We start from the raw sequence: 14,471 nt of genomic DNA, 5'->3' as shown, positions 1-14,471 counted from the left end.
TTTCTACTTTTCCAGGATTTCTCTTTTGAACTGGAACACTTCAGGGAAGTATGTGGTGTTAACACCTAGTTTCTCATGGTGGTGCAGTTTCATCGGTTTATTTTTTTATGAATACAGAAAATGTAGCATTCAAATACTTATTTAGTGAGTGAATAGCTATTGTGGTGATGCAGCCGGTGTCAGGAAGAATAACAGATGTCTATTTGTTTGTGAAATATTTTTACCTCTTTCCAGAAAGCACGCAACAAACAGGAAGGCAAAAATGAGCTTATACACAAGATCTAAGCCGCAAAGACTTTGTATGCTTGTGCACAGCCCAAAGCCTGCCCAGCCATACCTGGCTGGATATGCTCACCCCCTATGCAAACTCAAAAACAATGCAGTGTCAGCACCTTGAAACATCACCTGTTCTCTCTTGGGAGCAGACTTGGGGCTGCACTGAGTCATGCCCCTCTCTGGCCCCCAAACCAGTGGGCTGACAGGAGGAAGCAGAAGGGAATGCTCCTTGCCTGTGGTGCTGCTTGCTGGCAGCAGTTGCCTCATTCTCACACACTTAAAATAAAACACTGTAAGTCCGTGACTGCACTGAGATTCAGTTTAATCCAGTTAAAAACTAATCAATACAAACTATGGACTGGGGCTTTTTTTCTTACATATATTGCACTGGAAGATAAAAATTTATACACCACTGACCAAATCTTACCCCTTAATCCTCCTACTGAAATCCCAGCCAAGTACAGAACAAAATATCTGCATCTTTGTCTTGAAACTGATGCCTCTATGAGGTTACATTCAATTTTCCTGTAAATCACCTCCTAAAGGAAAAACAGAGTACAGGTGAAAGCACTGGTGCCCATGATATTCCAGTCCCTTGTTTATCTGCAATTATAGCATTCTACTTCCCGACATAGCTGTAAGTGAAGGGTTTTTTTAATCTTTTAAAAAGCTCCTGAGAAATCCATACCATAGAAGAAAACATGCTGTAAGTGGATAATGTAATACTTTCAGTCTCTGTTGTGGACAAGAGAATCAAATGAAAGATGTCATCGTTGAAAACAAGCCGTGTTAAAAAAGGGTTAAATCAGTTACATGTTCCATGTGTAGGTATGACTTTAGCATGCTGCATAACGTCTAAGTCGGATGTTCCTTACAGTGAGATAAAGTTTATCTCAGAATTAATCCTCAAAAATAATTTGATTATGCTCAGATTGAGACCTCGTTAGCTTGGGTCTGAAGAATAATGTCCGTTCCCCAGAAGACAACAAGATGGGTAGTATCAGGTCAGGCCTGTTTGCTGGTAGAGCAGACCTGACTGACCATCTTCTGGGAAAATAACCACTCAGTCCTCACTATCTATGCAGACAAGTGGAACAGATAATGATTCATATCAGATTCTGAATTGGACAAACAAGTATGAATCTGTAATTTGGACTCTCATCTCAAAAATGTTTAGGCAGCAAATTTAGGGTCTGCTCAGTAGGAGTTAAATAACTTAAGTGTTACTGCGAACTAAGGCATTGACTTCCTCACAATTTAGCACAAACATCTGACAGCCAGACTACAACTTTGATCATTGTTAGAGATAAATCCGATCAATAATTCTAAAGTTTAGAAAACTGCCTGTTTTTACTTCTAAAAACTGAACCTAAGTATATTGTTAAAATGCAAACCTATCACTAAAATTAACACTGACAAGAACATTTAGGTACCAGACAGCAACTGAAGGAAAGATATGCATTATTTTATGCTGAATGCAGCTCAGTGGTTAGTTGAAATGTAAAACTGGGAACTCTTGTTAACTCGTGATGAAATAATAAATGAAAACTCTGGCTTCTTCTAGGCATCTGCTTCAGACACAACTGACACTACCCTGTGGCTAGCATGAGACGAGTTCAGCAGCCATGTTACAACAGTTCTTTATGAAATTCTCCGTGTATTTAAAAGTAAATAATGTAAAGGGGATAAAATGCTTTTCTTCCATTCCAGGGACAGTGAGATTCTTAAAACTGAAATGTAGTTTGCACTGCAGTGAAGACAAAGCTTGAACTGTGGCAAGCACTTGAGAGCATACACTGCATTACCTATAATAACAGTGATGAGGCAGATGTAATGTGAAGGAAGAATGATTTGTATGGTAGAAATGCATTCAGAATAAAAGTTTCAGTCCTTGATTCTCTGAAAACATCTCCTGCTGTATCGTTCCTTCTTTGTAAAATTTCATGTGGTACAAGGAGAAGGAAAAAAGTCCCCTCCTTTTTTTGTGGTGTTAGAGTAACTCACTCATTGTTCTTCTCTTTCCTTGCTCTGCTCCTGATTATTATGCTTACAGCCCTAAGGCCAAGACGCTGCACTGGGGAATGTTACTCTGGTTGTAGCTGTAACTATGTCTTGTTCTCTCAAAAAGTTATGGAAACATACTTCAGCCTCCTGACAATGATATAAACTGATGTTAGAATTACATAGAAGTAACAAACAGTGGCTTTTGAAAGTAAAATTAGAAACAAATTAAGATACTAACAACGTACAGAGAGAACAACAACAAAGTAAATCTAATTGCTGGATCGGTATAAATGAATGAAATGTAATTAACAAGATGAAATAGATAAAGAAACCTAATCTATTCCAGCAATGAGTTTCTTTACACTGTGTAAAGAACATGAATATGCTCAATTCTGCTGAAAGAAGCACTAAGCATGTAAGCAGTATGACTAGCCTCTATCAATCAGAAGTCTTCAGTAAGAAACTTAAATATCAAATATCAATACAAAATATTAGTAACTGCCACCTGTCTTTGAGTTTGCCTAAAATATTTGAGTATTACTCTGACAGGAACATCTTTTCTTAGGAGATGCCTGCCTGCTTCTTTGCTCAAAACCCAAATGATCTCTTTGAATGACAGTGTAAGCAATTAGCCACAGAAGTGGAAGAAAATACAAAGGATGCTTGCCAAGGTGTGTGTATATCAGTTCAGAGCCAACGTTATACAATCAGAGCAATACATATTTTTTTTTAACAACAACAAACACAAAGCTAGAAAAAGAAGGAGGCTTTACACTCAGTCTAAAGTAGATGACAAGGAAGGACAATCACACAGCTTTTCAACATTATAGCAAAACCCACAGGAAAGACAACTTCTGCTGCCGAGTTTTTGTTTTGTTGTTGGTTGTTTTGTTTGGTTTTTGAAAAATCTTGGCTTACAATATGAGGGAGCTATCCTGGTTCTATACCAAAATAATACAATCAAGTAGCACCCTTGTTTTAGACATTTCATAAATGTACATCAACTAACTGCTGAAAGACAAATACTAACAGTGAGACTCTTAACAAGTCAAAGATTCATGTCTGAGAAGAGCTTTTAGAAGCACATGGTGCATTTTGAAAAATCTGGTACTACCACAAGAGGTAGGAAAATCCGTGCAGAAAAAGACAGTGAGTCTTGTTCTGTTTTGTACAATATTTCCATCAACATAAAAAGCTTATTTAATAGCATGCAAAATTTTGAGATCACTTGGCACCTGATGAAAGAAACAGGGACAAAAGAACTATCCCCAGAGCCAAATGAGTGAGCCAACTGCTACACAGAATTACTCTTAACAAGGAGAGTTCAGACCAATCCACTAGAAGTATAGTATTCCTTTTGAAGGCTTACAGTGAAATTCTTAGGTTTCTGTAAACATGAAAAGTATTCACTGTTCCATGCAATTGTGGTGGCTAAATTTTAGAAAGTGCAAATTTTCTAAAAGTTAAGCGTAAGAATTTTCGTTTTTATTTGGTCTCAAAAGAAGAAAGTGGTTGGTAGTACTGGAAACGGTAGGCCTTTGTCTATAATCTGTTTCCCTGTACTTTGCTTCTCAACATTTCTGGAAAGAGTTTCTACATAAAACAAGACCTAAGTTGATATTCAGTTCAGTTTGCTGCTGCTTCTCAGAAAAGGTAGCAATTCATAGCTAAACACACAATGGCAGACATCTCCTCCCTCTTTTAATAACAGAGCAGTCCAAGAGCTGAGTCCCTTGGCCATAAAACTTTTAATAATAAGTTTCCTTATTTTTTCCCCCCGTTATAGCTGCTAAATGATCCCCGCTGCCTTTCTTACGGATGTATTGCCGAGAAAATTAATTTATGATTCAAGTCTGATTGATATTTAATCTCTAACATTCCCGGTGATTTTACAATCTGGGAAAGAAAGTGGAGAGTTCATTACCCCTTTTTTTTTTTGTTCCCTCTCCCTTTCCTGCCTTTTACCCTCCCCCCAAAATAATAAAGATGCTATAAAGTTGAGGCACGAGTGGTTAAGGGTGAACTTGATCAGTTCTAGCAGCTGGTTCTTGGATATGTCCTGGTGGTAAAGGCTGATCACCTCCTGCAGGATGTTTTGGTGCTTCTTCAATTTTGTGTTCGCCAGCTGTAAAACAGGAATAAAACTGCTTAAAATTTCTCAATTAAATGAGCTCCACATGTGAGAAGTCTCTAAAGTAATGTTTGTAGTGTACAGACAATCAAATTGAACCACCTGTTTTTATTTTGTAATTGGAAGCTGGAACTTATGTGACTAACAATGAAATCAGATTGAGTTTACCCAACAGGCTGCAAAATGATAATATTGAGAATTTCTTAGATTACTAGTTGCTTTTGTTTTCAGTAAAAATGTTTTTATTTATATAATCTCTTTTTGGATACTAATCTGTTCTTTCTAAAACATACTACATGTTTATGAAACCTTTAATCTTAACATGGCAAGCTTGAAAAAAAAAAAATGAACAACTTGCTTCTGTATTTTAATCCTTACTGCTCTGACAATCTGTACAACTATCTCCTTTTGCCACCCTCAGAATGCTAGCTTTCATAGTTGGGACCTCCTTAACACAGACAATGAATAGTGAATAGTTTTGGCTAATAAAATGAGAGCTTAGGATACTTGTCTAATGACTTCACAAAAACTTTTTACATAAAAATAATACAAGTTTTAAGAACGCTATCAGTTACTGCCAGTGTTAAAAAATGTATCACTAAACCAAGTCCAAGGGATCTGCTATTACAAACTGTGTTTTTACTGAAGGAAAGATAAAGAGAAGTTATCATAACTAAGGGTTATAAATTAAAATTAGCCCCAAGAAGCTCTGAAGCAAATGAAAGACAAAACGAAACTGATGTTCAAATTCCATTGTTTCTTGCTTTGCACATAAAACTGAGTAGCTTGAGGATATAATTCCAGGATACTCAGCAAAGTGAGCTGTAATCACTGAAAATGGCATTTCAGGTTTGAAACCTCACTGTTGGCCCCACAGGTGCTGTTAAGTCCTTCCAATATTCAAACGGCTGACTGGATACAGCCCAAAGCTTTATGTTCAAGATGTTAAAAATTCCTTGAGCTGTACTGATAATGTTAGCACATAAACATGGAAGCCAATAAAGCCATATTAGTTTCTAGATGGGGAGGAAAATGTTTGGATGTATGAACAACAGAGGTAAGAAGTGTTAAAATATACCCGACCACTTTTTTGTTACCAATAATCATATGGAATGATTTATTGTGGCTTTATTGTCTGTGCATGTTGAAGCAATTGGTTGCTCATGTTGTCTAAAACCTGTCACAATGTGTTGTGCTCAAATGCAGAGAGGACAGACATGTTGAAAGCATTTCAATGTTTTGATTTGTTTCCCAGTCAGAGACTGGGAGCACAATTCTGGATTACAATCTGGAATTCCAGGATACAGTTAAGAGAATAACAGCTAAGAGACAGCTTTCATCTAGCTGCCTAACTACTGATAGCCATTAAATGATAGGTGCACCAACATTAGTGCTTGTGCAGACATCTTGGGATCAGAAGCATGGTTGTACAACAAGCAATGAAGCTTAAATTACTGTAATTTCACATTCTTGCTACTCAACTGAGGTATATTACAACATGTTTGCACAAGGCAAACTACATTTAATGCACCTATCTCTGGTAATGCAGTCATAGGACATTAGATAGGCGTGGTTATTTGTATGCTCCTACTCTTCTCTGAATATCAGTTATCCTAGATCTCACTATTTTTAGACTGACATGCAAAACACTCCAAAAAAATGCAATCCTTTCTCTGTCCATCTGGTGCTATAAGTTAGAACTTTTTTTTTCCCCCCTACAAATATAAAATTGCTGAGATTTCAGTAACATTTAAAAAGGCTTCCATACTTCTATCTTAAAGACAGTTTAGTGAGCCTCCCTACAGAGATCATTAAAATCACATTATACATTATAATACATTTACATTATAATAGTTTGAACAGAAAATGTATTTTTAATGACTGTAATGTCAGAGATCCTAAAGTACACAAACTTTACAGAAAGATACGTACGGGGCTGGAATTTCAGTTCTCCAGCTGGTCCTGCAGGCGGATTTGCTTGTTGTAGTTTCTTTTGCTCCATCTGTTTTACAACCTGGTGAAAAACAAAGTAACACAGTTGAAAAACTTTACTCTGTCAACTTTCTCTGATTTAAGTGAATACACACAGGAAACAGATGCACATCATTACATTGAGTCTTGGTTAGCGGGAAAACTACTGAGTTGAGATGCTTTCACTGTTTGCTATAACCTGAAGTAATGGATTATGACATGCTGCAGTACTGCTGATGTTTAAAATTCAACTGAGATTCCTAAGAGAAATCAAGATGAAAGATGCTCCAAAGCTGGGGACTCTCATAAGCCTTTAGACATTTAAGAACACAGAAGAGAGAGAAAAAAATACTGTTGTCACAAGCGTACCTGCTGAAGCTCTTGTTTCTGAGCCTGAAGCTGGTCTTGCTGCCTCTGAAGCTCCTCTTTCTGTTTCTGAAGTTCTTCTGCCTTCTTTCTAAGTTGATCTTCCTGCTGAGAAATATGACTTTCAAATTCCTTCAGTTCATCCTCAGTGAAGAGCTGCTGTTGATCTAGTGTCTGCAAGAAAATACAAAGATGAATATTTGGGTAGGAATGCATATCTATTTTGATTATCTTTCCACTGAAATAATCATTAGCTGAATTGTACAGTTCACTAGAAGCCACTAATCATAATGTAAAGAGTTACTATTTTCACTTAAACAGTAAAATAGCTATTTCTCAGCTATTTTCTCAGCAAGATTCTACTACAAGTTCAGAGGTGGGAGGAAAAAAATCCTCTTGCTTCCAACTGAGCTCGTATCTCCCCCTTTAAAGTAATTCATAAATGAAATGTGCATTTTATCTTTGAAAAGATGTGGATAAAGATCATCTAGGATCCACGTGGTGGCAGTGCAAGACCGTTTCTGTTTGTGTGTGGACCACAAAGATTACATCTGTACTGTATTAGTCTGTTACATTTTGTACACTGCATTTAGCTAGGGCATTTAACCACACACATACCAAAACAGGACTGAAAAAAGGCAAAGGTCAGACACATGCCATTTGGTTTCCTGGTTAGAGTGATGGTAATAGTACAGTATGTTGCACTTGGAATACATTCTCATTACCTCCCAGCTATCTGGCTCCAAAAATTCTTTTTTTCTGTAGCCCGCAGGAACTCTTCCAAAGTTACTAATCTGTCCTTGTTGATGTCAACCTGTTTGAAGCAAAAAATTAAACTCAGGTTGGGTTTTGGTGGAGAAAACATTTAATTCTTCACATGCAACCATTTTATTTTTAAATTATCCCATTTTCAAATGAATGCCTGCAACATCTTCTAAAAATGTTTCTTATAAGCTCATATTATTTAATAAAAATGGAAATAAAAAGTAAATCCTCACATTTCACTTGGAATTAATCGGAAAAACGTGTGGCTGCAGCCCCAGTGCATTATAGTAGCATGCTTGATGTTTTTGAGAAAAAAAAAATTGTAGCTTTTTGGTAATAACAGTATAATTCTGAGTCAGAGCAATCTCTACTGTTGGATAGGGAGATTTCAAAACAAAGCTGAAACTGTGTCAGAAACCTTTAAAGGGAAGAGAAGAAATTCCTTCCTTCATGAGTAAAAGAAGTCCAGGCTTGCTCCAATCCTCAAGCTTAAGAAATAAAGTTGAATAGAGAAAAAATACATGCAAAAAAAGAGGGATTCAAAACATCCTCTTCCCTTTCCTCTGCCTCCTGAAGAAAAAACTAATGAGAACCAGTAATGATACTCACAGTCATAAATAATGCCTTGAGCTCACTTGTCTTTTTTGAAAGGACAAAAACCAGAAGATAGTGCTTTCCTTTGTCTTTCCACAGAATGTTACCCTACTGCCAAGTGTAAGAGGACATTCACAGTCCTCCCTGTTTAACAAAATTCACTGGGAATTTGTATTAAATCTGAGTACTTGCAAAGTGAGGTTGTAGTACAAGTCTTCCTCTGGAATTTCTTTAAATGAAAACAGATCTAGTCTGCAGGCATTTACATCGACCTAAGATAGGGCCTGAAAACTGTGGCTTTCTGATCTCAGTACTAATAACAATGTTGAGCCCTTCTGCTGTACTTAGAAAATCCTCAGTATTAGGACTATTTTTTTTTTTAATATAGTAGGAAAACATAAACTTTGTTAAACATTAGTCTATACCTCATTCATTACATGTTCTCTCATTCTCAGCCTCTCTTCTTCCATTTCAACCATGTCATCCTCTTCATTTTTTGGATCATAAACTTTTTCTAGCTGAAATTCAAATTTAGCAAATGTTATTTTGGAGAAAGGACTGTTCATTCAAGTGATGGATTTGGAATAGTAGTCTGAGACAGACGAAAATGTGAGTTCATCATTTTTCCAAGCATGTGTATAAGTGTAAATCTCTTCTTTTACCATAGTATTTAAGTAACAAGTGAGCATGTCATCACTGCTAAGGAAGAAGTTCTCAGTTAATTCACGTGGTCTGCTGAAATTCAGTGCTTTAGACATCGACCTCAGCATGCAGTCTGCATACATGTTTGATTCAAAGCAAACTGAGTTTCAAGAGTTTCTTGAACAGGAAAGAGCAATTTTTTTTTTTTTTTATCTGAGCATGCTGTCCACAGTGTAAGCATTCAGGATATCACAAGATAAACTGAGTGCTAAGCTCAATTGTCCACTCCTTTTCTTAAACAGTCTTTCTGGTGAGTTCACACGTTTATTTGCTTCTCTTTAGTTTTCTAAGCAATTTAGCTTAGCTTTCTCTGTCATAGATAAAAAGGCCACAGATTATTAATTTTTAAATCACAACACTGTGAAATGCTGGGACACACTTGTCAAAAAAGACTGCTGTACATTTTTCTAGCACATAAAGGGATTACAACAACCAGTACGTACTGTTAAAAATTAGTATTTTGAAAATTTCACTTCTACAGTAGTTCAGATTTATAATATTGCATATGTAGCATAAAGCATATTTATTCCCTGATTCATGAAATCTAAAAGGAAGTCTAACAAATTTTAAAGCTCATTAGTGCCAGCTATAATATTGGATTTTTGCATGGGAAGCTTTTCTTTGTTACAAGACAGAACCTACCAAAAAAACAAAAGCCAAGGCCTTCTGTTTACCAGCTGTTTCTGTAGTACCTTGCTGCCACTCTGGGAGGCAAAATAGTATTTCTGCTTTTTAAGAGCAGCTTAAAGAAACTAAGGGGTTGCCTGCTTTACCAAATGTACCTTTGATCCAAACTAGCTAGATGCAAATAATGTGAAATCCCTGCTGCCCCTTCTACAGTGTGTCGTCCTTCATTGTACAGCACTTAAATCTGATGAGGCAAATGAATTCATTTTGATTCTTTGTCAAGAGATACAACCTAAGTATTTTCAAGTGAGTGTGACCCTTTGTCTTTCTATAAGGTTTATGACTGGCTCTGAATGTGCACAGCTACTCAGCTTCAAAACCTACTAGACTGCATTGAGCAAAGCAGATTTGCAGCTCTACACTGCAAATTATACAGGTATACTGTCCAGAGGATTAATAATGAAATCTCAATTGAACTTCTGGCAGAAGAGTATATCATCTACAAATACATGTCTATTATCTGAGTCCTAAGTTTGAAATACTTTATTTTCCCAGCTTTTGTATATTTTTACAATTGCGTATAAATATTAAGTGTGCTTAAATATTAAAATAAATTGTTTTATTTGTAGTTCAAAACCTCCATATGCATTTAAAAAAAAACAGGCATTCCTTCAAATATTTTTTAAACAAGTGAACCTTCAGATTTTTTTTTCTTTTCTTTTTTTTTTTTACCTCTTTTGTAAATAGAGCTTCCAATTCTTGCTCATCCAGGAAACGATCATTATTGACATCTAAAATAAGAAGTGTTGAAAATACATGTTAATTATGGACAGAAAGTCTCCATGAATTAAGCATCAGTGCATACATCCCACATAGATCAAAAATACAGTTTAAGGAGATTCTGGTTTCATAGGCCAGCTTTTCTGTTCTGGCTTTTATCAAGAGTCAGTTGATCTGTATCACCATCTTTCACTACCTGGCTGGTAACAAGTGATTGGATAAGTCTGAAGTATTGCCCCTTGTTCTCAGCAAGCTGAATTAGGTCACAAGACTGTGCCCAGTGCAACTGCCAAAAAACATAGCTGAGAACAATTTGTCCCAATTTAACAATTAAATCTGTAAACAGACCCAAGAATAACAGAAGTGAACAGAAAAATATTGTTAGCCAACAGTACAACTCCAAAGTAACAACAGAATTTTGTAAAAATCTACATAAACATGCAATGCTTAAAAAAACAGCAGTATAAAATTAGTCTTAATGACCAATGCAAATAAGAGAATACTTGGTAACAATCTACTTAGCATGCTATATTCAATTCTGAATAATGTTATAAAACCTCTGAAATAGAAAGGGAATGGCTACTTCAAATGAGTGTTATTATGCAGTATTTTTTGTTTAATTCAAAGTTATTGATGCCCTAAGCTCCCAGGGAAAAGGTTATTTTGGCTACTGCTGTTTTGGTATGACGTGCATAAAATAAGTACCAAAAATTTTTAGATAATTATGTTTCACAATCTCTTTCTAGAAAGAAGAAATAAGGCTTTCTTTCTATATATTTATAAGCCAAAATAAAAGGCTAGACGTAATCTATAACACTTCAATTAAATTATCATCATTGTGTCTGGTACTTCTCTGCAAAGATGTGAAGAAAGAAGGTTTTCATCAACACACCCCTGAGGACTTATCCTTGGTGTACAGTGTATGAGCACAGACCTGTAAATACTCTTTCTTCACTGAGCAACTATTTCTGGTTACTTGCTGGTTCATTTTTTGAGCATTTAAACAAAATTCCATTTTCAACAGTTAGGCCCCATTTGACTTCACAGTAGATGTGGACAACAACAGATATTTTCTCCTCTATATCTTTGGATTCACTCAACTTGCTTGAATTCTAAGTCTTTTTCCCAGCACAATGCAAATTTGCTGAACATGTATTTTGCTGAGAACATAAAAGAAAGTCACAGCATTTGCTAATTAAATCAGTGTTAAACCAAATCTCTTACCGTGTAATTTGAAGAATGTTTTGGGGTCAAACTCATTTGGATCTAGCCCATCTGCTTCTTCCCACACCTCTTTCAATTGATCTTTGCTACCCTATAAATTGGTTACAAAGAAAAAAAATATTCAAAAGATGATTAAATGTACTTTTACAGCCTTCTTTTGCATTCTTGTATTACAGTTTCTCCAGTTTCTCTGACAGGCTTTTTTTTTTTTAATTAGTAATGTTTAAAATATAATCATTATAATTTCCTTTAATTCAGGTGACATACTTTTACTAGGTAGAAAGGCCCAAGGAAAAAGACAAGACAAAAAAAGGTATATTCTCAGGAAAGGAATGCCTATAATTATCAGTCATGGACACACAGACTCATCTAGAAACAACAGCTGAAGTAAATTCAGTTGCTGCTCCTACAGCAAATCGTGCTGTGATGCAGTTCCCTGCAGAATCCCTACATTTTCAAATACCCTTCTTTTCTCTTTTCATGAATTTTAGCTACTTTGTAAATAATTTACTTCTGCCAGTAAATAGAATACAGAATGGGAAGTATATGTGGTGGGTATTCTAAAGCTCTCAGCACTACTCCTGTTCTCTGCTTCTATGTCAATGAAAAGAGGCAAATCATGAGAAGAAATGTAATACATCCTTCTCATTATCAACTGGAAAGAAAACCCTCTTTCCAAATGCGTAAGAATAGACTGTAGCCTTACAGGATGGTGAACTTTAGGGTGATCTCCATGTTTCTTTTTCATCTCTTCAAATTTGGATTCTTCACGTTGCCTCTTTTCTTCATCCAATGTTTTTAAATACTCTCTCCTCTCGTGTTCTTTCATCATTTCATATTTCTTGAATTCCTCATGGCGGGTTTTATCATAATTCTCCAGGTCACTTGTAGCCTATAAATACAGATACTATGTACACATGATTACACCACATGATTATGTTAATGCATGTTGTACATTATCATGTGAAAAACCATTGTTCAGGTACGTGGGCAAGGCTGTCCATATTGTCACTCCCCTCTGAAACATGAAGTAAACTGGTTGGTGGTCCTCCTTCACTTGACAGCGATAGAAAACATCTTTCCTCATTCCTTTTGTTACTTTCAAAGAACTTAGTTTGCAAAAGTTTGACTGTTTAGAAATCTTTTGCAACTACAGTACTGTAAGAAAGCACTGAGGTATTCTTTCTCATTAGTTATCAATAAAGTATGTCCTGGGCAAAATAAGCAGTATACTCAGTATATTCTTATACTACAGTATCAAATAGTTAAGAATTTATAGTTTACCCTTCCATTACTAATGCAGTATTACAATGCTACTATCCAGCAGCTTATTGCAGATTAAATCAACAAAACCATTTAAATGGAGAGAAAAGTGTGAGAATTTCTGACATATATAAGATTTAAAGCTGTATCATTTTCAGCTCAAGTTATTAAAAGATATAGTCTTCTAGTGCTTTTCAAAGTAAGACATTCATACCTGATAAAGTCTTTCTGTTATTTACAATTTTTTGATTAATTGGACCTCTTCATAAATGATTCTAACACCTCCACTACCCCCCATTACCCATTACAACAGGTCAATATCTCAGCTGACAAGAGAAGAAAAATGATGTCATAAGAGAAAGAACTGCCCTGCTGAGGATATGCTTCTCCTAACCAACTAGAATTTTCTCAGCAGTGATGCTCTCAGAAACAGCAAGAAACTTTAATATATATGTAAATATATATAGAGAGAGTAATTTAACAGAAAAATTGAGGTTAAAATTTCCAAGGGTAGAAAAATCTACAAGAAATGAACAAAGCTTAAAACAGATTTTATTTTTAAAGAGTCTTCCCATTTACTTTGAAAATTTAATATGCCTTCTCAGAAATGCAGTGTGGTCATACAACTGAGACTTAAGTCCTCTTTTTTTCACAGCAGTTGAAAAACTTATTCCTAGGTTTTTCCTATGCTAAGTTTAACTGTATTGTCTTAATAACCACTGACTGGAATTTAAAAAAAAAAAAAGGTGTATCACTTGTTGATACTATTTGGACATCAAATTCCATGTTCAATATTTGCAACTTCTGATACTGGTATCTTGATTCTGCTCTCCTTCAGATGTATGTATAACAGATCCCCAAATTCAAATGGCTAGTTTAGAGATGATTATTTATGTCACTCTATCAGACACTCAAATCACTTTGAAATAGGTTTGGGAGAGATGTGCCTCTCTCAATACTGTGCTTAATTCAAATGACTTCAGAAAGTTGTGTTTTATTCCCAAAGTTGGCCATACTGGCACATGAATGCAAATCCATGCCAAAATGAATGGTCTCTTTAGCAACAAAGCTTTCAAGTGTGCCATGCAGACAACTGACTTTTCTCTGAAACAGAAAACTCCAACTCATTCCTTTAAAAAAGAAAGAAAAAGTAATATAAAGCATTTGCCTTTACCAGATGAAAAAATGTAATCAATACAAATAAAATATAACCCCCAGCACTTTGTATTTAGCACTTACTGCTTTGATCAACATATCTAAGTCCTTAGGCTCAAACGTGTCAGGATTCTGATGGTTCAGGTGCTCAAACTGTTTAAGGAGAGCCTGATGGTCTATGCCAGTATCTGAAAGAAGGAGGTACAGGTACAAACATAAAACATTAAAGTAAGTTTGAAAGCAAGAAAGATCAGGAATTTCAGTACTTTCACAAGGTGTTTTGAGCCTTGAGTGTCTTATCTATGTTAACACTTATAAAGCAGATCTACCTGGAGATCAGCACACTTGATAGCAATTTGCACTGTACTCCTTCTAGTGTGCCAGGTGTTGCACTGCACACAATAATTTAATATACCGAGGTTTGCCTTTCAGCAAGGAAATGTACAATCAGTTGAGCTCTACAAACCAAAACATTTTATTCTTCTTTTTTTATATAAATGAGATATAACTATAACTTCAGCTATTACAGCTAACAACTTGCATCTGAGAATTCTAACTCTTCTAACTTGTCCAGTATATTTTGCAAATGAAATATTCTGTGTGTGTGTGTGGG

General features: G+C 35.7%; 1 protein-coding gene across 1 annotated transcript in view; it reads right to left on the bottom strand.

Moving 5' to 3' along the window:
* Positions 1-581: 581 nt before the first annotated feature.
* Positions 582-14,471, bottom strand: part of LOC100548286 (nucleobindin-2-like) — a 14,935-nt gene continuing 1,045 nt past the window's right edge. Inside the window, 10 exon segments of the mRNA XM_010711117.2 lie at positions 582-4,405; positions 6,344-6,425; positions 6,752-6,922; positions 7,474-7,505; positions 7,508-7,562; positions 8,533-8,625; positions 10,169-10,227; positions 11,441-11,531; positions 12,147-12,332; positions 13,943-14,158. Coding sequence (XP_010709419.2) covers positions 4,293-4,405; positions 6,344-6,425; positions 6,752-6,922; positions 7,474-7,505; positions 7,508-7,562; positions 8,533-8,625; positions 10,169-10,227; positions 11,441-11,531; positions 12,147-12,332; positions 13,943-14,158 — 1,098 coding nt within the window. The 3' untranslated portion in view covers positions 582-4,292.

Source organism: Meleagris gallopavo, chromosome 5 (genome assembly GCF_000146605.3).
Source record: "Meleagris gallopavo isolate NT-WF06-2002-E0010 breed Aviagen turkey brand Nicholas breeding stock chromosome 5, Turkey_5.1, whole genome shotgun sequence".
Lineage (NCBI taxonomy): Eukaryota > Metazoa > Chordata > Aves > Galliformes > Phasianidae > Meleagris > Meleagris gallopavo.
This window is presented reverse-complemented; position numbering and strand designations above follow the sequence as displayed.